This window comes from Megalobrama amblycephala, linkage group LG6, assembly GCF_018812025.1.
Source record: "Megalobrama amblycephala isolate DHTTF-2021 linkage group LG6, ASM1881202v1, whole genome shotgun sequence".
Taxonomy (NCBI): domain Eukaryota; kingdom Metazoa; phylum Chordata; class Actinopteri; order Cypriniformes; family Xenocyprididae; genus Megalobrama; species Megalobrama amblycephala.
The window spans coordinates 8,818,798-8,844,334 of record NC_063049.1 but is presented as its reverse complement, the minus strand read 5'-3'; the positions used below and the strand labels follow the sequence as shown (position 1 = coordinate 8,844,334).

Here is a 25,537-nt window from a genome sequence, read left to right as displayed (position 1 = left end):
GGTTGTTTTAATCCAGCAATTGGGTTGTTTTAATACAGCGATTGGGTTGTTTTAATCCAGCAATTGGGCTGTTTAATTTAGTTATTGGGTTGTTTTAATCCAGCAATTGGGTTGTTTTAATCCAGCAATTGGGTTGTTTTAATCCAGCGATTGGGTTGTTTAACTCAGCGATTGGGTTCTTTTAATCCAGCGATTGGGTTGTTTAACTCAGCGATTGGGTTCTTTTAATCTAGCGATTGGGTTGTTTTAATCCAGCAATTGGGCTGTTTATCTCAGCGATTGGGTTGTTTTAATCCAGCAATTGGGTTGTCTTAATCCAGCAATTTGGCTGTTTAATTTAGCGACTGGGTTGTTTTAATCCAGCAATTGGGTTGTTTAACTCAGTGGTTGGGCTGTTTTAATCCAGCGATTGGGTTGTTTAACTCAGCGATTGTGTTGTTTTAATCCAGCGATTAGGTTGTTTTAATCCAGCAATTGGGTTGTTTTAATCCAGCGATTGGGTTGTTTAACTCAGCGATTGGGTTGTTTTAATCCAGCAATTGGGCTGTTTAATTTAGCGATTGGGTTGTTTTAATCCAGCAGTTGGGTTGTTTTAATCCAGCAGTTGGGTTGTTTTAATCCAGCAATTGGGTTGTTTTAATACAGCGATTGGGTTGTTTTAATCCAGCAATTGGGCTGTTTAATTTAGTTATTGGGTTGTTTTAATCCAGCAATTGGGTTGTTTTAATCCAGCAATTGGGTTGTTTTAATCCAGCGATTGGGTTGTTTAACTCAGCGATTGGGTTCTTTTAATCCAGCGATTGGGTTGTTTAACTCAGCGATTGGGTTCTTTTAATCTAGCGATTGGGTTGTTTTAATCCAGCAATTGGGCTGTTTATCTCAGCGATTGGGTTGTTTTAATCCAGCAATTGGGTTGTCTTAATCCAGCAATTTGGCTGTTTAATTTAGCGACTGGGTTGTTTTAATCCAGCAATTGGGTTGTTTAACTCAGTGGTTGGGCTGTTTTAATCCAGCGATTGGGTTGTTTAACTCAGCGATTGTGTTGTTTTAATCCAGCGATTAGGTTGTTTTAATCCAGCAATTGGGTTGTTTTAATCCAGCAATTGGGTTGTTTTAACCCAGCGATTGGGTTGTTTTAACCCAGCGAATTGGGTTGTTTAACCCAGCGATTGGGTTGTTTAAACCGGCGATTGGGTTGTTTAACTCGGTGATTGGATTGTTTTAACCCAGCGATTGGATTGTTTTAACCCAGCGATGGGGTTGTTTTAATCCAGCGATTGGGCTGTTTAATTTAGCGACTGGGTTGTTTTAATCCAGCAATTGGGTTGTTTTAATCCAGCAATTGGGCTGTTTAATTTAGTGATTGGGTTGTTTTAATCCAGCGATTGGGTTGTTTAACTCAGCGATTGGGTTCTTTTAATCCAGCGATTGGGTTGTTTAACTCAGCGATTGGGTTGTTTTAATCCAGCAATTGGGCTGTTTATCTCAGCGATTGGGTTGTTTTAATCCAGCAATTGGGTTGTCTTAATCCAGCAATTTGGCTGTTTAATTTAGCGACTGGGTTGTTTTAATCCAGCAATTGGGTTGTTTAACTCAGCGGTTGGGCTGTTTTAATCCAGCGATTGGGTTGTTTAACTCAGCGATTGTGTTGTTTTAATCCAGCGATTAGGTTGTTTTAATCCAGCAATTGGGTTGTTTTAATCCAGCAATTGGGTTGTTTTAACCCAGCGATTGGGTTGTTTTAACCCAGCGAATTGGGTTGTTTAACCCAGCGATTGGGTTGTTTAAACCGGCGATTGGGTTGTTTAACTCAGTGATTGGATTGTTTTAACCCAGCGATTGGATTGTTTTAACCCAGCGATGGGGTTGTTTTAATCCAGCGATTGGGCTGTTTAATTTAGCGACTGGGTTGTTTTAATCCAGCAATTGGGTTGTTTTAATCCAGCGATTGGGTTGTTTAACTCAGCGATTGGGTTGTTTTAATCCAGCAATTGGGCTGTTTAATTTAGCGACTGGGTTGTTTTAATCCAGCAATTGGGTTGTTTTAATCCAGCAATTGGGCTGTTTAATTTAGCGATTGGGTTGTTTTAATCCAGCAATTGGGTTGTTTTAATCCAGCGATTGGGTTGTTTAACTCAGCGATTGGGTTGTTTTAATCCAGCAATTGGGCTGTTTAATTTAGCGATTGGGTTGTTTTAATCCAGCAGTTGGGTTGTTTTAATCCAGCAGTTGGGTTGTTTTAATCCAGCAATTGGGTTGTTTTAATACAGCGATTGGGTTGTTTTAATCCAGCAATTGGGCTGTTTAATTTAGTGATTGGGTTGTTTTAATCCAGCAATTGGGTTGTTTTAATCCAGCGATTGGGTTGTTTAACTCAGCGATTGGGTTCTTTTAATCTAGCGATTGGGTTGTTTTAATCCAGCGATTGGGTTCTTTTAATCCAGCGATTGGGTTGTTTAACTCAGCGATTGGGTTCTTTTAATCTAGCGATTGGGTTGTTTTAATCCAGCAGTTGGGTTGTTTTAATCCAGCAGTTGGGTTGTTTTAATCCAGCAATTGGGTTGTTTTAATACAGCGATTGGGTTGTTTTAATCCAGCAATTGGGCTGTTTAATTTAGTTATTGGGTTGTTTTAATCCAGCAATTGGGTTGTTTTAATCCAGCGATTGGGTTGTTTAACTCAGCGATTGGGTTCTTTTAATCCAGCGATTGGGTTGTTTAACTCAGCGATTGGGTTCTTTTAATCTAGCGATTGGGTTGTTTTAATCCAGCAATTGGGCTGTTTATCTCAGCGATTGGGTTGTTTTAATCCAGCAATTGGGTTGTCTTAATCCAGCAATTTGGCTGTTTAATTTAGCGACTGGGTTGTTTTAACCCATATAGGCTACACACAATATACTTGCACTCAGTTTGATTCAAGTGTCACGTTGTGGGTTGATCGTTTACAGTAATTATACCCTTTGTCAGCTGATCATTTCAAAGCTTTAAACGCAGTCAGATCGCTCACAATCGGTAATCCATTTGTTTAACCCAAGCGACATTTTAATGTTAATCTAGTTTAATGTTTTATAACTATAAACTCTTTAATGGTCTAGAATGGTTAAACTGCGGTGTAAAAGGATGAAGATTAACCACACTGTGAAAAAACTTCACATGAAACTAAAGAATAGGGAACAGCAGGGGTCGCTATCTGACAGACAGACAGACATGCAGGTCACGAGAGCTTGTAGGTGTGCTCAGATCATGTGCTATTGCGTTATTGATTGTAAAGGACTCAGTGAAGGTAGTACATGTCACATTAGTGCTAGACTATCATTTTCAATCTCAATCTGCTCCATCAGATCAGCTCCTCTGTTACCCAGATACAGTTTTAGGTTCCCGGAACGTTCCTGAGGGAACGTTTTGGGGAAAGGTTATGATTAACTATTGGTTTTCATATAAATAAAATAAATGCAACCATATTTGAACATATTTAACCCTTAAAACCCAAATGTTAAGATAAATTTATGTAGAATAATTATGTTAAAGCTATAAAGTATATGTTATTAAACTTTTTATATAAAGAGTTTAAAAGTACAACTCCATCGAGTCTTTGTTAAATCAAAGTAGTATTAAAGTTATAACGCTTCAGCTCGGCTTTCAGCAAGAGTCGGAAGGTAAAAGGGGGCGTACAACGCAACAGCTCAGCCAGCGCTTTCTATTGGTCAGCGTGAGTGTGGGCGGGGCCAGCAAATGACTGGGGCTTTCCGTAAATTTTCATAACTCCACAGACAGCGTTTCCTTCACAAGTGCATCGTAGAGCAACGACAATCGGACGTATTTATTTTAAGCCATATTTCATTTTCGCTGTGAAGGATTACAAACAAATAAATCACACCAGGAGTGACGGCGGACGAGGAGAGATCCTCTCAGACATGATGGAGATTGAACTGCCTAAAATACACCCAAGCCAACAGGTAAATAATATTAAATAACAATTATTTGAGTTACTAACGTTATAATAATGTTTCGCTTTTATCAGCAGCCTGTTTTAATAGTATTAAAATACTAACCTGCAAAAAAAATGAGTTTCTCTAATTGTACTATGATGTTACATCATTTTGCCCTTTGAACCTCTTATGTGGAGCATGTATTTATTACTGTTACCAGATCAGCGTTACACACTTTCATCTGACTTTTAAGAGCCTAGCATGTTCCTGATTTTAAAGTTTCGATATTTTGTTTATTTTTATAACTCATGACAGTTATAGCGGTTGAAACAAACGTCATTTTTAAATATAGCAATATTCCGTGTTAAAGGAGGCGTTTCCTCTGATCTTTTCACTCAAAATTCTGCACAGTCATTGAACACGGGCCGTCCTGAGAGCGAAAGGAAGCAAGAAATGACGAAAAAGGTGTGAAAACATCTCACGGTGCTGAGTGGCTAGTAATTGGAGGCGAAGCAGGCACACGGTTAAACTTCTGTCATGAGATGTGTCGTTGTGCTTTGATGTTTTTGCGTGCGATCCCGCAGCAGACGCGGCTGCGCATGCGCGCTCACCGGCGCCTTGCACAATAGCAGGCGGCTCCAATGTGGAATGTGGCTGTTTACTTTTCCTTGTGTCCTGACGTAAAGAAGTGGTCCTCAGCTTTGAAAGATTAATCTCTATCACAGCTATTGCTATTCTTTATACCTAACTGAAGAAAAAAATGACTTTTGGGAGTTTTGGTAGCACTTTGGTAACGTGTCGTTTACAAACATTACATAATGCTGAAAAGATCATTAATGTCTGTATACTGAATGCATGAAAATATTAGGGCTGGGTAAAAAATATTGATTTCTCATTTTTACGAACCGATATCGATTCTTAAATCCCAAGAATCGATTAGTCTAGTCTGTTTTCAGTTGATGAATAAGCAGAATATGTAGCGCCTCACATCCAATAAATCGCAATAATCTTTGTTACTTTTGATATGAAGCAAAGTCTCAGATTTCATATGTTTTGGCGCTGTTAAATGTGGCGTGAAAGATCGCTTTAGCAGCAGCACGAGCACATGTGAACATCCTCTCCTCCACTTTAAAGCTGCAGTCCGCAACTTTTTTTGTGTTAAAAATTTACAAAAATTATATAATGAGAATATACAACATGAATCCATTTTCCAAACTGTGTTTTTGTCTTATCCTGAATCATTATGGTACACTTATAATAAGTGTTTATATTCGGACAATTTCAGACCGGACTGGTAGACTCGCCATAGACATACACGGAGAAAAGTAGCTCCGGCTAGAATGTTCCTCCGCAAGACGCGTGCAGTTCTGTTTATTAACCGCTAGAGGGCCAAAAGTCGCGGACAGCAGCTTTAATACCAGTTACAGCACGAAATAAACATGCATGAACATCTGAAGGTATGTTAAAATATACAGTACAACTTACCGAAATTTGTATCATGTCTCATGCAATCGCTCAATCAGTGTTTCAACCTCGGAAAGACGTCAATAAAACAGCTTGTAAACAATGTCACGTAACATCACATTTACCTCAGAAAAACATATTCAATGACCATAAACTCATTAGTCAGCTAGAAAAATGAACTCTAGAAAGCAACATTCTGATAAATATATGCACCATTACATATATTCATTATAATTTTTAATGTTCTTCAATATTGAATGCATGTTTGAATAAATCAGTAATGACAGCCGCAATTTAAATGTTTATATTTAAAAAAAACAAAAAACTAATTGGAGTAGAAATATGATTATGTAATTCTAAACTCTATTTATAATAAAAACATCACTGAGTGTAATTTAAGTGTTTGTATACAAATAAGTCAATTTAAACTTCATTATTATTATAGTAGTACACATGGTAGTTCATGTGTAGTTTTCAGCATTAGTTGAGAGATTGATTTCCTCTAGAAAATTTGCCATGCACTTTAACTGAAATACTACATTCAAAATAATAGATATTGAAATACTACTCCCAAAATAATAGATATCGAAATACTACACCCAAAATAATAGATATCGAAATACTACACCCAAAAATAATAGATATTGAAATACTACACGCAAAATAATAGATATCGAATCGAATCGTGAAAATTGTGTCAATACCCAGCCCTAGAAAATATATGAATCAAGGTTTCATGACATTTACTGACATCCACCATAACATCACAGATGGTAAAGAGAAAGTCACATGTCTTCATCACAAGTAGCTTATATATATCAATATCTATATATTAAATACTTAATATATAGAAGGTGCAGAAATACAAAACACCATCATGATAACACACACGACACTAAAATAATGCAATAAACATTCATTTAACAACTTAAGATGTAACATAAAACCCTAATATACATGACTGATAACAAAAACTAAAAAGAAAGATAATTATTAAAATGAAAAAACATCAAATGTGATCTGTCACACAGAGAAATCTGTTTTTTTTTTTTGTCATTGTAAATGATTTATTTTTTACTTCCAAAAACGATACTTACTGTTAACCAGTTAACAGGTTTTTACTGTAGCATTTTACAGTCTTTTACAGGTAAAATTGCAGTAATTTTTTACAGTGTACAAAGCAAGGCCTAAAATTCGTGCAAATTATTTTTTATAAAAAAATAATCTGTCAGTGAAAGAAAGCTCCTGACCTTCAGAAAATTGATTGTTAATCACAGAAGGTCAAACTTTATTTGAGCTATTTCATTTTTATGTCTCCCGCAGTTTTTGCAAACCTGTAAATATGAACAAATCCTGAACAAAACATTCAAATTAAACAGATTTATGAAACACACACACACACATATAAACATATGTCATGTAAATTTACAGAAAATATGTTTTTATTGTACACTGCTATTACTATAACGAACATTAATTCAGCTGATCATGACAGAAGTATGACATTATATGATCCCATGTTAATTATTAGATTGATATAGTCGAGAAGGTCAGGACCACTGAGCTGGAACAGGCCCAGATCCCCGTTTTAAAGAAGATACGGATATGTGACGCATTAAAAACTCGCAGCCTTTCATGCTTATGTAAGATGAGATTTTATCAAACATATGTAATCAATGCTTTAAAGTCACATGACACCATATTAATTATTGTGCTGTACCATAAGTAATGTAAGTGTTATTAATAAATTAATTAACGTTCCCAAAACTTTATATATAAATGTGTGTGCTGACGTCCAAAGAACACGTTTAAATATTTTAAAGGGGACTATATTTAAATTATTTTATGAGATACATATGCTTGTAAAATATTTTCTTCTTTTTTGTTTTGTTTTTAATAAAATATCACTCATTCAAGCGTTTTGTAATCAGTATAGGCCTAAGTCATTTCTTTGAGTGTTTATTGGCATTTAAATCGGGGCCTAGGACGTCCACGCCCTCACGTCCAAGGGCCCGAAGCAACATCCCTGATCGTCCCCCTCCTCGATGAAGACCCTGCTGTAAAATAAAGTCACGTCGTCCAGCAACAGAGTAGTTGTGCATCAGGGTGACTTTAACAAGAGTTCACCTGTACTGAAACACTGACAGCGAGGGTTTGGTAAACCGGTTTGGACGCAGACTACGTGCAGCACCTGCCTGAAGTGTGCCTGAAAAAAATAGAGAACAAGGAGTTCTCTTGTTCCTGCAGTGGTATATTCCACATTCCCGCAGTCTGTAGAGGAACAGGAAGTGAGACAGGCCTGAAAAATAATCTCTTCTTTATCGGGAAATTTTGCAGTTTTAATAACAGCTCTAGTTTCCCGTTTCCATTAATCTGGGTAATGATTACAACACTTTGACCATTAATTATGTAGTTAGGTGTGTCTTGGATATTCTTTTTCACTCCTAAATGCAATCCCATCCATAGGCTGTGACGGCTGCGATACTCACACGTACAAACATACACGTACAAAACTAGATGTTTAATTCAAACCCCACATAATTAGTGATGTGGTCAAGCTTCATCATCAGCAGGCAGAGCACAGACTTTTTTACATCAGGTCAGAAACACTCACTGGGATCACTAAAATGATCATATTTACCAAATACAGTTTCTAGGAAACAATCTAGAGCCTTTTGCTCTGTAAAAGAGTAGTTCATCAACAACTGGTGTTTATTTTTCCCTTCACTTACTCACGCTCATGTCATCCAGGCCCCATATTATTTTCTCTTTTTTTTTGGCCCAATTCAGTTTAGGGTCAAATTCTCACTACTAACTATGACTTTTCCCTCAATAAACTCCTAATTACTGCTTATTAATAGTTAGTAAGGCAGTTGTTAAATTTAGGTATTGGGTGAGAATTGGACCCTGAAGTGTTACCCTTTTTTTCCCCTGTGAAACACTGAATCTCAGGCTCAGCGTTGCTTTAATATCATTGATATACTATAATTTATTTTGTTAATATTTTTAATAAAATTTAATTTCATAGTTTCTCTTTTCTTTTTAATTCTAGTTAGTTTTAGTATTTTTTTAATAGGTCTCAGTTTTTATTAAGTTGTAGTTTTTAGTTTATTTAGTATTAGGAAGGCCTATTTTAGTACTTAAACTTAAGTGAAAATAAGAAATGTTGCCTTGGCAACTATCTAAAAATATTTAAATATTTTATTTTATTTCAGTTAATGTTTATTTTATGTCAAATAATGTTTTTTATGGTTTTAGTTAGGGCTGGGTAAAAAAAAAAAAAAAAAAAGATTTCTTGATTTTAATCGATTCTCATTTTTACGAACCGATATCGATTCTTAAATCTCAAGAATCGATTAGTCTAGTCTGTTTTCAGTTGATGAATGAACAGAACATGTAGCGCACCTCCTATCCAAAAAAATCACAATAATCTTTGTGCTTTGTTACTTTTGATATGAAACAAACGCTCAGATTTCAAATTTTGTTTATTGTTTATCCATTTTTGCTGTTTATTGTGGCGTGAGAGATCGCTGAATCGCCTCAGTTCAAGAGAAGCGTCAGCGCGTGAAGCACACGTGAACTGATCATCTCCTCTTTAATACCAGTTACATAAACAGGAATGAACATCTGAAGGTATGCTAAAAGCTACAGTACAACTTACCGAAATATGTATCGTGTCTCATGTAATCACTCAGTGTTTCAACCGCGGAAAGACGTCAATACAACAGCTTGTCACGATGTCACGTAATGTCAAATTTATTTCAGAAAAACCATGTTCACTCTGACCATAATCTCGTTAGTCAGCTAGAAAAATTAACTCGAAAGGAGAATTTTGCTAAATATATGCACCATATTACATATTCACTTTAATATTTAATGTGTGTTTGAATATGACAGCCACCATTTGAATGTTTATATTTCAAAAATCTAATTGGAGTAGAAATATGATTATGTAATTGTAAAGTTAGTATTATAACTTTATTATTATAAAAACTTCCTTGAGTGTAATTAAGTGTTTAATATAATCTGTTGATTTTAACCTTCAATATGCCTATTATAGTAACAACAGACCCCATGTAGGCTATAGTTTACTGCACTAGTTGAGAGATTTTATTTCCTCAAGAAAATTTGCCATGTGAACCAAAATAATTGATATCGAATCGCAAGCTTGTGAATCGAAATTGAATTGCGAAATTTGTGTCAATACCCAGCCCTAGTTTTAGTTTTAGTTAATGATAATAAGCTGATTGTCAGCTTGATTTTTAGAAGAAACAATAATAAAGAACAGATAATAATAATAGTTTATAACAATAATAATGATGATGATGGTAATAATAGGCCTACTAATATTTTCATTTGTGGATGAACTCTTCCTGTTTTATTTTTAACTATCTTTATCTATGCTTTTGTAATGCACTTGTAAACAGCCGGATATGGTTAGAAAGTAAGAGGCTCTTTACAGAAACATTTCCTCTCAGGCAAAACATCCAAACCAAACAATCAGAAACACATTCTTGGTTCATTCTTCATCGAGGAGGAGAGCGTGTGTGTGTCCAGTCCGTCTTCTCGTGAGAGCGGCCCATTTATCAGTTGTTTGGATGTTTCATCATCTCTGTGGCTCCGCCCCCGCCTGTTATCTGGAGCCTGAAAGGATGTGTGTGACTCAGAGGGAGACGGGCATGTCACTGACGCCTGACGCCATCTGATCCACTAGGTTATTCTCTAGACCTTGTGTTATAACACACTTTTAAATATAACTGAAATTAGTCAGGAATTCATGTACTGGCTAAATGCTTAAAATGATTAGTGATTAATCATTAAAAACAAATGCTAAGGAATAAAATAATATTAATAATACATTAAAAGTGCTTTCATTCCAGTACAATTTGTTGGCGTATTTAGTTACATCGAAACGTCAGCGCTGATGTCTGATTCAGACGATTGCAAAACAGAATTGTTTCCTTAAAACTGTGCAGTTCCTCTGTTGTCAGTACACACTTCTCCTCTGTTTAGTCCCCTGGGCCTTGTGATCTGAAAATATATAGGAAGCTGATTTTCTCCAGATCTCGAGTCACATGCTCGACATGGTTTTTCTGACCTCGTGAACAGATAGATGCAGCGCTGCAGACGTTTATGCAAAGCCTCTCCTCTGTAAACAAATGCTAGAGGAGGTCAAAGACTAAGTAATCCATATCTCAGACACTGTTGATGTAATAAAGATTTGAGGTCCTGCAACTATCAGTCAAGAAAAGGCTGAGGCCAAGGTTTCATAAATATTTTTGTCACTCAGCCTGGGAAGAATTTTAATGATCAGCGTTTGTGATGTATAACATTTGAACAGGGAGTCGTGGAGCATTTTGCAGTCGAGCTCATATAGTGTAGAGTGGCTGATGAACCATTTAAAGGGATAGTTCACCCAAAAGTGAAAAATCATACACTCAGCCTACCGTCGCTAGGAACTGTAAGACTTGCGTTCATCTTCGAAACACAAATGAAGATATTTTAAATGAACTCTGAGATATTTCTGTCCATTCCAGTAATGCCTTAAAAAGTCCATAAAGAGACTGTAAAAGAACTCCATTTGAATCGAGTGTTATTAAGTCTTCTGAAGAGACGATCGCTTATTCGCATAGAAACATTGATTAGCACACATACATAGAGCACATCAAATATGGTAAACCAAGCTCTAATATGCACAAGAAAAGTGTGCTCGTTTCAGCTTCCGTTCACCATATTTGATGTGCTCTATGTATGTGCGCTAATCAACGTTTATGTATGAATAAAAGCCTAAGTTAAATCATATAAAGCGATCGTGTCTCTTCAGAAGACTTAAACAGCTCAGTTGATATTACTTCCATGATTAACTTTTGTAAAGTTTTGTTTCAATGAATGGACAAAAAGGATGAGAGAATATTACAAAATATTCCCATTTGTGTTTTGATGATGAAAAGTCTTAAATGGATTTACTTCTAGGTAACTGTTGCAGTATAACGCATCAGTATATTTGTAATACATCCTCTTTTTTTATCCATCTGGAAATGTCAGTATTGCATCAGAAATGGTGGACTCATCGCTGGACTACTTCAGTACTGTTAGTCATTAGCTTAGAAAAAACCCTTTTAACTATTAAAATGAACAATAATACTGAAACAGTTTCACATTTAGACAAGCTGAACGTTAAATTAATGCACTTGTCACACATAATCAGTACTTAAATCTGGTGCTTGTGTACAAAAGTACTTGATTTTTAAGTATTAAAAGTAAAAAGAATTTTTCGATAAATCATGTTTATTATTTATTCTAGCCAGCACTAGACAAGAGGGAAGATTAGTGATCGATGAAGACACTGAATATGTATTGATCTGCACATTTTATTTCATTACCATAACTTGTCAAACACTATCAAAACATTAATTGACAATATACTAAAATGTCAATTTAAAGGTGCCATCGAACGTTTTTTCACAAGATGTAATATAAGTCTAAGGTGTCCCCTGAATGTGTCTGTGAAGTTTCAGCTCAAAATACCCCATAGATTTTTTTTAATTCATTTTTTTTAACTGCCTATTTTGGGGCATCATTAACTATGCACCGATTCAGGCTGCGGCCCCTTTAAATCTCACGCTCCCTGCCCATCGAGCTCGCGACTAACACATATAATGTATTATAATATACATATAATATCGCGACTATAATACAGTGCATTTACAAAGTTCACGCAGCTGATATAACCCTCAAATGGATCTTTACAAGATGTTCGTCATGTATGCTTTGGAAGTTTTCCAAAAATAAAAAATCTGATAAAACACAGATACATGATGGTTTTTATAAGTATTTAGAATTTGTTTTTATTCTATATTTTGTGCTATAATTTTACTGTCAAGTTATTTTGTTGTGTCGGCGCCGATAGCCTAGTGGTTAGTGTGCCGACATATGGCGCGAATGCGTTCACGGCGACCTGAGTTTGATTCCCATCTCGAGGCCTTTTGCTGATCCCGCCCCCCTCTCTCCACCCTTTCCTGTATGCCTGTCTGTCTACTGTCCTTTCTTAATAAAGGCACAAAAAGCCAATAAATAAAACTTAAAAAAAAGAAAAGAAGTTATTTTGTTGTGTTTTTGTCATTTTTATTAGTTAGTGTATTCCAAGTAACAAAAGTTTTTTTTTTTCTTTTCCCCTACAGTTCTAGTTCTAGTTAACTATAATAACCCTGGGCCACAACTGCACATAATAGAAACCTTAAAAAAGAAGGAAGCAGGCCTATTTCAATGTACACATCTAAATATGCTTCTTATTATTTCTGTTGGTCTACCAATGTCACGTCAACACGCCTGTGACAAGGACGCAAACTCGATTTTTCTTTGTTCTCTGTCCTTGTATCTGACAAACACCCTGATCTCTGTAGTTAAAACAACATGGCGGGTGGCGTTTCAGTCTCAGCTGCTGATTGGTCAGAGCCAGTGTACACTCCTCCATATCTCTGTAGCACACACTTCTCTAGAAAGTGGTTAAAAACATGCCATGTTTCACCACAAAATATAAAATTCCAGATTGTGGTGTGCAGCTAAAAAGAAATGTGGTCACCAGAAATAGTTTAATATAATATGGTATTTGATGTACTGTAAAACATGACCACAAATGTCTTTTTATAATAAAAGAAAAATGTGCTTTAACTGGTCACCATTTTTGTTTCTTTTTAAACATATTTTTGCATTTTAAATGGTCTTTCAGTGTGACAAATACATTTTTCAAAGAAAAAATATCCCATATAGTCTGTCAAATAATCTGAGCATGCATAATAATGATTAAGTCATTAGAAAAAATACTGTTTAAAATAGTTTTAGATACATCCTGTCACACAGGACATGTCAACTTCCCACATACAGTCCACAAGTGCTTTTTAGTTGAAGTAGAAAGTCAGAAATATGAATCATTTTTTCCAGCGGCCTTGCTTTTGAGTTTTGAGCTGACCTTTAAATCTGCTACTAACATTTATAGTAACACTCGCAGTGCATGCGTTTGTGTGGGTGTGTGATTTGGTAGTTCCCAGAAATGGGATGAAAAAGGAGAAGAAGCATGTATTATTTATATTGTCTTGTCGTTACACTGACATTGTGCGTGTGCTTATCTGAGGAGGGCTGGGCTCCTAATCCCTCCTCGACAGGCCGGGTGTGGTCAGGAGCTTGTGCTGCTGCATCCCCACAGCTCCTCTCATGCCGTCTCTCTTATTCCTCTCTAGGATATGGAGCTGATAGATATCCTGTGGAGGCAGGACGTGGACCTGGGTGCGGGGAGGGAAGTGTTTGATTTCAGCTACAGACAGAAGGAGGTGGAGTTGCGTCGCCAGCGTGAGCAGGAGGAGGAGAAGCGGCAGCAGCATTTGCGGGAGCAGGAGAAAGCTTTACTCGCACAACTCCAGCTGGACGAGGAGACCGGAGAGTTTGTGCCTCGAAGCCTTCCGGCCAGCGGCGCGCTGACGCAGACCAACACAACAAATGGAGAAATCGCACAGGTACGCATGCACAAATCCATCTCGTGTGATCTATCATAGACACACACACACACACACACACACACATAGGTGCTCAACAGGCCTCACCCTCCCCTCATATTACAGGGTGCAGCTGCCTAGTTGCTTGGTAACTGCCACTATGGTATAATTAATGGAACTCTGGAGGTAAGGCTTCTGCGTAAAGTCAGTTCTACGAAATGGAAAGCAAATACACTCACAAACAATCGCAACATGACATGGATAGGACTCTAAAGACCTACTTTTCTCTGAGGATGTTAGGCAAACTTGTGTTTCGCAGATGTGCTACGTGATTTCAATCTTGTACGAAGTGGAAGAGTTTTCCTTTCATAACCTTGGCATTAATTTATGGAGCAAACTGCCTATTTTTCCGGCTAAAGGCTCGTTCACACCAGTGATGATAACTATAACATTTTAAAAATCATTCTGATTCTATGAGAATAATGAAAAAAGTCTGAAAAGTCCACACCACAACTATAACAATGACGGCACAGAGGAACAATATTGATGGAATTACTTTCAGAATGTTTTTTTTTTTCCAGCTGATGAATGATAAAAACATTGACAGCCAATAAGAATCCACCTGACATTAAAGAACTCAAGCATTTAAAGTGGCAGACGACAGTTATAATAAACAGAATGTTATCGTTCTTTGGCGTGGACTAGGGTTGTCAAACCTACCGACTTCGGTACCAAGTCAATACTGAAATTTTAAAATGTGACAATACCAGCATTTCCCTCTAGCATTTTGAGTGCTGTTGAGCAGATTCTTAAACACCTCTGATTGGTCATTGTGTTCACACGCTCAACTTATATGTCTCTGATTGGCCATTGTGTTCACACGTTCAACATATGTGTCTCTGATTGGCCACTGGGTTCACGCCCTCAACATATATGTCTCTGATTGGCCATTGTGTTCACACGCTCAACATATATTTCTCTGATTGGCCATTGTGTTCACGCGCTCAACATATATGTCTCTGATTGGCCATTGTGTTCACGCGCTCAACATATATGTCAACATATATGTCTCTGATTGACATTGTGTTCACATGCTCAACATATATGTCTCTGATTGGCCATTGTGTTCACGCGCTCAACATATATGTCTCTGATTGGCCACTGGGTTCACGCCCTCAACATATATGTCTCTGATTGGCCATTGTGTTCACACGCTCAACATATATGTCTCTGATTGGCCATTGTGTTCACGCGCTCAACATATATGTCTCTGATTGGCCACTGGGTTCATGCCCTCAACATATATGTCTCTGATTGGCCATTGTGTTCAAGCGCTCAACATTTATGTCTCTGATTGGCCATTGTGTTCACACGTTCAACATATATGTCTCTGATTGGCCAATGGGTTCACACCCTCAACATATATGTCTCTGATTGGCCATTGTGTTCACGCGCTCAACATATATGTCTCTGATTGGCCATTGTGTTCACACGCTCAACATATATTTCTCTGGCCACTGTGTTCACGCCCTCAACATATATGTCTCTGATTGGCCAATGGGTTCACACCCTCAACATATATGTCTCTGATTGGCCATTGTGTTCACACGCTCAACATATATTTCTCTGATTGGCCACTGTGTTCACACCCTCAACATATATGTCTCTGATTGGCCAATGGGTTCACACCCTCAACATATATGTCTCTGATTGGCCATTGTGTTCACACGTTCGTTCAACATATATGTCTCTGATTGGCCATTGTGTTCACGCCCTCAACATATATGTCTCTGATTGGCCATTGTGTTCACGCGCTCAACATATATGTCTCTGATTGGCCATTGTGTTCACACGTTCGTTCAACATATATGTCTCTGATTGGCCATTGTGTTCACACGTTCGTTCAACATATATGTCTCTGATTGGCCATTGTGTTCACGCCCTCAACATATATGTCTCTGATTGGCCATTGTGTTCACGCGTTCAACATATATGTCTCTGTTTGGCCATTGTGTTCACACGTTCGTTCAACATATATGTCTCTGATTGGCCATTGTGTTCACGCCCTCAACATATATGTCTCTGATTGGCCATTGTGTTCACGCGCTCAACATATATGTCTCTGATTGGCCATTGTGTTCACACGTTCGTTCAACATATATGTCTCTGATTGGCCACTGGGTTCACGCGTTCAACATATATGTCTCTGTTTGGCCATTGTGTTCACACGTTCGTTCAACATATATGTCTCTGATTGGCCATTGTGTTCACGCCCTCAACATATATGTCTCTGATTGGCCATTGTGTTCACGCGCTCAACATATATGTCTCTGATTGGCCATTGTGTTCACACGTTCGTTCAACATATATGTCTCTGATTGGCCACTGGGTTCACGCCCTCAACATATATGTCTCTGATTGGCCACCGGGTTCACGCCCTCAACATGTATGTCTCTGATTGGCCAATGGGTTCACGCCCTCAACATATATGTCTCTGATTGGCCAATGTGTTCACATGCTCAACATATATGTCTCTGATTGGCCAATGTGTTCACACGCTCAACATATATGTCTCTGATTGGCCCCTGTGTTCACGCCCTCAACATATATGTCTCTGATTGGCCCCTGTGTTCACGCCCTCAACATATATGTCTCTGATTGGCCCCTGTGTTCACGCCCCCAACATATATGTCTCTGATTGGCCATTGTGTTCACACGCTCAACATATATGTCTCTGATTGGCCATTGTGTTCACACGCTCAACATATATGTCTCTGATTGGCCATTGTGTTCACACGCTCAACATATATGTCTCTGATTGGCCATCGTGTTCACGCCCTCAACATATATGTCTCTGATTGACAAAAAAACACTGCATTTTGCTGCCAGGCCAGTAGAGATGTCACTTTATAAAGAAACACTACGCGCCTATAGACTGAACACGTAATACTCATGCACATGACGTCACTGTGTTCACAAATTCATGTTTTTGTTGTTTACATGGAGACAATAACAGTATCGCTTTCAAAAACTTGCATTTTGAAACCATTTTTTCAAAAGTTTGCATTTCAGGCCCCCAAAACACAGTTGAAAATGCCGTCATGTAAACGGCTCCTAAGAAACACCCAATTTGGTTCTGCATGTGCACTTCTCAGTAGTCTAACTGATGCTTCCTCATTAGACAGAAAACACTGGTGCATCCGTCTTGTTTATTGAACTACCTGACATATTTACACCACTTCTCTGGCACAATTTCAAACAATGGTGCATCTACTTTATTATTTCTCTATTTTGTTTTTCGTGCTTGTTTTTTTTGTGTTTGGTTTGTATCGTTACTGACTGTTATTAGGCACGTGTCATTAATTTGCATCTGAAATCAAATACTTCCCTACTATATAATATGCGGTAAACAGTATGCCAACAGAGTAGTATGTCCAAATACATAGTATTCGAAAAACAGTAGGCGAAAAGTCCCCGGATGACCTACTAATTCCAGCGAAATTCTGAGGTGTGCATTTGCTGGACACTTTACTATCCCATGAGGCCACGGGAGAGGATTTATGAATTGCAGTGAAGCGATGCAACTGACGCCGTTGGTCACATGACACTGACAACCTGGTGGATGAAGCACGTCAGAATTTCATTGATACTACACACATTCTATATAGAATGTGCCTTTTTAATGGTCGTGAAGTACCTACTCAGTGTGATTTCAGACGCAGACTCATGTCTTACAGCAGTTACTCTATGCTTGCACAGCACCTTGCGTTCTTGCCTTTAGTAGGAGTGAAGGAGAAGTGCCCTCCTGATAATGCTGACTTTGATTATACACTGAGTTGTAGTCGGCAACACAATCACCTGACCTCGGACCCTCTCCTGCTTCATCAGGTAATCATTCATTTTCCTGAATCACTATTAAATGTGAAGAATGTATGGAAAAGTCTAAGCTGTTTTATTCTACAAGAACTTTAAAAACTTGAATACTATGCAGTTTCATGGATTTCTTTTACTAATGTTTCCGTCCCATCCTTAAGCTCAGATGTGTTTATCCCTCTTCACGCAGAGTTTAGCTGCAACACACCTGCCTGGAAGTTTTCATTGATCCTAATGACCTTGATTAGCTGCTTCAGGTGTGTTTAATTAGGGCTGGAGATCTGGGCTGGAATGATCGGACACCCCTGTCATAGCGCTTCCATTTGTAAATGTTAATTGTAGAAACTGCATTAATATTGAAGCATTAAAGCGATAGTTCACCCAAAAATGAAAATTTGATGTTTATCTGCTTACCCCCAGGGCATCCAAGATGTAGGTGACTTTGTTTCTTCAGTAGAACACAAATTATGATTTTTAACTCCAACCGTTGCCCGTCTGTCAGTCGTATAATGCATGTCAATGGGAACTCCATCTATAAGAGTCAAAAAAACATGCATAGACAAATCCAAATTAAACCCTGCGGCTCGTGACTGCACATTGATGTCCTAAGACACGAAACGATCGGTTTGTGCAAGAAACCGAACAGTATTTATATAATTTTTTGCCTCTAAAACACCTCTATGTCCAACTGCCTTGAGCAACTGGTGTGTGAGGTCTGAACGCGCTCTAACAACGGAAGTGATCTCTCGCACTCATTGAAGCAAAGCGTGAGAGATCACTTCCATCATCAGAACGTGTTTTCTGACCTCACTAGCCGGATGTGGTGGGCAGTTGAACATAGAGGTGTTTTAGAGGTAAAAAATTATATAAATACTGTTCGGTTTCTTGCACAAACCAATCGTTTTGTGTCTTAGGACATCAATGTGTCGTCATGAACCGCAAGGTTTAATTTGGATTTGTCTGTGCATGTTTTTTTGTACTCTTTGTGTTCTACTGAAGAAACAAAGTCACCATCTTGGATGCCCTGGGGGTAAGCAGATAAACATCAAATTTTCATTTTTGGGTGAACTATCGCTTTAATGGATTTAAATAGCGATATAAAAAAGTGAATGTTGACAGTATGTTTGACAGCTGAATTGACTTGTTCTTAAGTAACGTCATGCTTTCTTTTTCAGATTTCAGAGAAGCCAAAGGAAGAGGCAGTAGTCTGATGTAAGCCAGATTTTTAAAACCCGAACCGTTGGAACACCTGTAGTTATAATGACATCAGACTTCTGAAACTATTTATATTTTTAAAGTTTATAGTGTTTTTGTCATTTTTGTGCCACTTTTACTCTTTTTTTTTTAAAGAATGATCTTCTGTATCTTTTTGTCATTGATTGTGTTAAACCATTAAATAATAAAACAAAAAAGTGACTCAACTGCTGGACAAATGTCATTTTTATTTTAAACGATTTTTCCCCCCAAATTTTGAAATGGTCAGGAATTTGATGATGTTCCACTGAAGTGTAGTTGAAATATTGTTTCAGCATTAACTCTGGGTACATTGTTGTATGTTGATGACATTACATTTCAGTTTTGTATTCAATGTTTTCAACAAAAGTGATTCAGAATCCACATCACATCGTAACATCGATCGAACAGTATTACCAATGATTAAGCCTTGAATTAATGCATCCACATCTACACAATGAACACTTCCACTTTACCAGTAACCAGAGATAATAGATGTTCCTTGTTAATAATTGTAACTCAAAGTTTAGAGAACTAATCCAGTCAAAGAATCTGCATTTACTTGTACATCTCCTGCGGTGTGTGTACTGTAGATACAGTGGTTTTATTGGGATATATTTGACTGTGTACCTGCAGAATGGGGCTTTCGCAGCACAAGAAGGTGATGCCCTGTCATTCGATGAATGCATGCAGCTCCTGGCTGAGACTTTTCCACTAGATGAGCCAGCTGAGGTAATTATAGGATATATATATCGCCCATATAACACCTCATGGCAACACAACACCTATACATGTCTCTGCACTTCAGTCTAATTGTCTCTCTTCTCTGTGGTCTGTACAGTCAGCTCCACCTTGCCTGGATGTTTCCGTTCCACCTACCACAGATCTTATGATGCCCGCAGACATCCCAGCCTTCGCCCAGAATCCTTTGCAGCCAGGCTCTCTGGATCAAGCCTGGATGGAGTTGCTCTCACTCCCAGAGTTGCAGGTATGAACCTTAAACCAGACCTCACCATACATGACAAAATTAACTTGGAAAATATAAAGTAAATAGTATTAGTAAATAGTTGGTACGTCTTTGCATAGCAAGTCACTAAATGTTCGCTTATATTTGCATTTGGTGCTTATAGTGTTATTTTTGGACCCTGGTCAGATAAGATGCCACCAGCTCTATAAACACCTTAGAACAACTTATATAAAAACCTTATTGTGCAACATGAAAGGGATAATTCACCACATAATGAAAATTCTGTCATCATTTACTCATCCTCATGTCGTAAAACTCAAAACTTTGGTTCATCTTCGAAACACAAATATATTTTTAATGAAACCTGAGAGATTTCTTTCCCTCCTCGATTTAAAGTTCCTTCCACCAAAAGTTTGACACTAATGATGAACAGATTTAATTTTAGGCTAAACCTTGATCAATGCACATACACAGAGCACATCAAATATGCTCAACCATGCTCACACTTTTACAATGTCTTTATAGACTTTTTGAAAAATTTTGGTTACATCAACTTTCAGTGAAGAGACAGAAATCTCAGGTAAAAAAAAAAATATATATCTTCATTTGGTTTTCGGGGATGAACGAAAGTCTTATTGGAATGATATGAGGGTGAGTAAATGATTTTTATTTTTTGGTGAATTATCCCTTCATCCTCATTTTGAGAGAGAGGCTGTGAGGTACTTCTTTGTGTACTCTGGTTTATATCACCTGTGGTTTAGAAAGGCACAAACAACCCTGTTGCTGAGCAGCAACCAAATGACCCTCTCTGAGCTCACGCTGTGGTTTGACACACAGCTTGGGATGTATACTTCATTTATGTTTGAACTTATCCAGTTGTACACCAAAATACACCGGATAGCTCATAACTGGGGGGGAAAAAAAGTTTCAATTTAAAGGGATAGTTCACCCAAAAAGACAATTATCCCATGGTTTACTCACCCTTAAGCCATCCTAGGTGTATATGACTCTTCTTTCAGACAAACACAATCAGAGTTATATTAAAAAATATCCTGGCTCTCCCGAGCTTTATAGAGGGAGTGAACAGTAACCGAGATTTTGAAGCCCTAGAGGCATCTACTCTCACCTAAGCTTACGCTACTCCTACATCCTGTGTCATACGCCGGAACTCGATTCTCGTGAACGCCTGTACAGACATTACCAGAAGCCAGTTATTCGTCTATAATGTTTTAAATATGGATATTTTGCTTGCAAAAACAAACGCTTCCCCCTGGAGCTGTATATATTTCTTTTATGATGGATGGATGCACTTTTTTAGGCTTCAAAATCTAGGGTACCATTCACTCCCATTATAAAGCTTGGAAGAGGCAGGATATTTTTTAACTCCGATTGTGTTCGTCTGAAAGAAGAAAGGCATATACACCTAGGATGGCTTGAGGATGAGTAAATCATGGGATAATTTTCATTTTTGGGTGAACTATCCCTTTTACGTCCTTTTATATGACTCACATCAACATTCCCCAACACGTTGAATTCTACAGAGTGAAGCATCCGGCTACAACGTTACTGAGCAGGTCAAGCGTAGAAACACTCAAAGTTCAAGCAACTGGAACTTTGCCAACTTACTAGACAATGTGAAAGAGTGTAACAATTCTCTGATCCCAACTCATACTGTAACCCCCGTTTGTCTCCTATGAGCCTTCACGTTGGATTATGGTGTTCATACGCTGCTCTTTTGTATTTTTAGCAGTGCCTCAACATGCAGATGCAGGAGACATTGAATATGGATGGATTTATGAAACCTTCCGGAGAAGCACAGAACCCAAGCTACAGTCAATATCTGCCTGGGATGGACCATCTCTCGTCCGTCCAGACAGAGGTGTGTCCTCCTGAATACATCAACACCTATGACGGATCCTTCAACAATATGGTGTCGCCCAACCTCAGCCAGATGAGTCTGAACGTCCCAGATGTGGGAGCCGAGTTCAGACCTGAAGAATTTAATGAGCTGTTTTATCCTGAGATGGAGGCAAAAGTGAACAGTGGCCCTCTCACATCCGACGGAGGAAATATGGTCAGCCAACTGGCCGAGACTGCCAGCGATTCTCCTGTAAACCCCATGGATCTGCAAAGCTTCTCACCTGGAAACTTCAGCTCAGGAAAACCAGAACCCATTGTGGAATTCCCAGATTCTGATTCTGGCTTGTCGCTAGACTCCAGTCCTCACATGAGCTCTCCGGGGAAGTCCTTGAACGGAGATGGATCATTCGGTTTTAGCGACTCTGACTCGGAAGAGATGGACGGTAGTCCGGGAGGCACGGAGTCCGATTATACCGAGATATTCCCGCTGGTTTACCTTAATGACGGAGCTCAGACATCTCTCTCAGATAAATCCTCCGCAGAGCAGCAGGAGATGAAAGGAAAGAACCCAAAGACAGAGCCGGTGGAAGCCAGTGGCTACTCCAAACCTCCCTTCACCAAAGACAAGCAGAAGAAACGCTCCGAGGCCCGGCTCTCCCGTGATGAACAGAGAGCAAAAGCCTTGCAGATCCCGTTTACCGTGGACATGATCATCAATCTGCCTGTGGATGACTTCAACGAGATGATGTCCAAACACCAGCTCAACGAGGCCCAGCTCGCCCTCGTCAGAGACATCCGCCGTCGGGGCAAGAACAAGGTCGCTGCGCAGAACTGCCGCAAGCGGAAGCTGGAGAACATCGTGGGCCTGGAGTACGAGCTGGACTCGCTGAAGGAGGAGAAGGAGCGACTGAAGAAGGAGAAGAGCGAACGTAGCACCAGTCTGAGAGAGATGAAACAGCAGTTGAGTACCCTGTACCAAGAAGTCTTCGGTATGCTTCGAGACGAGCAGGGCAAGCCCTTCTCACCCAACGAATACTCCCTTCAGCACACTGCGGACGGCACCGTTTTCCTCGTTCCTCGCCTTAAAAAGACTCTCGTTAAGAATAACTAGCTCTGTTCCTTCTTCTCTCCTTCCACACTTGCTTCTGTTTTTTGGTACTGCTTTTCTCTTGCTAACACAGTGTCCTAACCAGGCACGACGCAATAAAGCGACAAAGGCTCTGCCTCGTCAGTGTCCTAACCATCCACAGGACAGTTTGTCTGTCAAATGACTTCTATTTGTGCAGCATTGTGGAGGGTAGCTCCGCCCACAATGAAATCTCATTGGTCCAAATTGTTTGCCGCACATTAAACATCAACTATGTTCTGATTTGGTTCAGTTATGTTGCATGTAGGGTCAAGAACATCGTCACTTATTACGCAACTGGTTAGGACACGGTGTAAGTTTTACGCAAAAGAAACAATTAAATAGGAGCGTATTTTGCTTATACATCAACTGTTGAAATGGCAGAACTATTATATACGTTTTGCGTATTCTACTTTCCTAATATTCATAATCTCTGTTGGATTTTGTACTCCTTTATATTTTCTCTGAGATTCTTTGACCTATATGGTTTGTAAATACATTTATACTTTATTTGCTATTGAGATAGGAACAAATGTACTGTATATAAATAGATCACCTTTTAGTATGCTAAAAATGGTTGTGATCATTTTAAGTCTGCACTTATGTCAGTTTTTATATCTTAATTTACTATTCTATTGCTATTTTATCTCTTGACTTTATGGCTTTATATTAAATAAATATTTAAACCAGTGAAGTCTGACGCAGTTTTGAAAGGAAGTTGGTTTGTGATGACACAGTTGGTTTGATGACGGAGTAAGGTCAGCAAATGGAAGGAAAGAGGAAGTGCGCATTAGGAATAAGGTTGCAGAGTCAAAATCGCTCAAGTAAAACTTTCACTACATATAAATTATCAAAAGAGGTGGCCTATATATTTTTAGAGAATGATGGCACAACATGTCTGCTACAAAAGTAATGCTATTCAAAATGAAGACAAAAGTATTGTGACACTGGATTACTTGGATCATGAAGATATGATGATGTAAAGGTGGGAAATGTTTGTGAATACCACTTGGTTTTATCAGATGCAGACATTAATCCAGTTTAAGTGTAGCTTAAGAGTCCAAATACTTTTTGAGGCCGCTGTTTATCATTCGCCATGGCATCATAATCCATCAGAAGGTTGTTCATTACACTATAAACCCCAAAGCTCAAAATACTTAATTGGTTTGAGAAGGATAAACTTGAGCAAATTTGTTCAGTTAAATGAACTGTTATGAGTATTTAGCACTCCTTTTCTTTTGAGTTCACAGCACTGATTTATTTCAAGTAAACTGAACTGTTTCATTGTTTTGAGTTGTTTGAACTCATTTCTTTTAAATTTAGACTAGCTCAAGTTTAACTGAAACTTGGACCAAAGACATTTTTTATTTCCCAGCCAGCTTTGCCCATGGCACTCGAAAGGGAGAACAAATGATAAAATCAAGTGTTATGTTTTTGTTTTTTTGGTGTGAGATTTAGTAATGATTAAAGTTTTACAATAAATTACATGTTTTAAGTTGCAGCACTCATTCAGTGATATACTATGCTATTTTTAATAAATTAGCATTTTCTGAATTAGTTTGTTATAGCTAGCAAAATATTTACATTGAGATAACCTGATAATTTTAAGTTAAATGTATAAATACTCAAAAATTTAAATTTAGAACAAAAATGTGAGTACAAAATAAAAATCCTAAACTTTGAGTTTCTTAACTAAAATTCTCATTCAACTTTTTTTTTAGTTCTGACAACTTATTAGGGTTTACAGTGAAGTAAATAACTCATTGATTTGCAAGAACTCAAAATAAAAAAGTTGATTAACCAAATATGAATTGCTATCAAAATAAGTTGGCTAACTCAGTACTTCAAATTAGGAGCAATTTACACGCATGAGTACTACAAACTCAAAACTTAATAGTTCTGCTTACTTAAAATTTGGAACATCATAACTCAAAATTTGAAGTAACTGATTACCTCACATTTTTTGAGTTAGCCCAACTTATTTGGGTTTACAGTGTATTTAAGGATTTAGAGCTCAAATTGTTAGCTTTCTTGGAAACAGTTTTTCCATGTTGCCTCATCACCAACACCGTAGTACATACTCACCAACACTACATACATACTCACAACATCTACCACAATTCTTGGTTTAACAAAACCATAAGCCTTTGAGGTAGAAAAGGCTTGAGTTTCAACTGAATTTCCCTCAGCCGAACAACCCCAATCTCCTAGTGTTATGCAACAGAGCTGGATTGTTTGGCAGCGTCCCACGATAGACATGCCTTCCTCAAAGCCCTGCTGGACAAAGTGCACCAGTAAAGAGCAGTTGTTTGCACTGCCAGGCACTTTCACCCACACACACCACCTTTGTACACACCAAACCCTCTCCTTTGCACACTACAGTGGTTCTCCATTGTCAGCAAGTCACGCTACACAAACAGGGCCAACCTGTTCAAAGACCCGCATTTACACGTCACAATGTAGGATCTTTTCTTTATATACATCTTAATGCATGATTTAAAAAAAGAAAAGAAAAGCAGGTGATAAATGATTCACTGAATGCTTCCTTTGTTCTAATGACATTTTAACTCTTATGAGAGCATTAAACTGCCATGCGT

General features: G+C 38.2%; 1 protein-coding gene across 2 annotated transcripts; it reads left to right on the top strand.

Moving 5' to 3' along the window:
- Positions 1-3,747: 3,747 nt before the first annotated feature.
- Positions 3,748-24,435, top strand: nfe2l2a (nfe2 like bZIP transcription factor 2a). 2 transcript variants are annotated; one of them, XM_048192839.1, is made up of 5 exons: positions 3,748-3,955; positions 13,630-13,902; positions 19,624-19,719; positions 19,829-19,975; positions 21,705-24,435. In XM_048192839.1, the coding sequence occupies exons 1-5, from the start codon at positions 3,914-3,916 to the stop codon at positions 22,923-22,925; spliced, it is 1,779 nt and encodes a 592-aa protein (XP_048048796.1). In that variant the 5' UTR covers positions 3,748-3,913; the 3' UTR covers positions 22,926-24,435. The 2 variants fall into 2 exon arrangements, with proteins under 2 accessions (XP_048048796.1, XP_048048795.1); XM_048192838.1 differs by having other exon boundaries at positions 3,750-3,955; positions 21,702-24,435.
- The last annotated feature ends 1,102 nt before the right edge of the window (positions 24,436-25,537 follow it).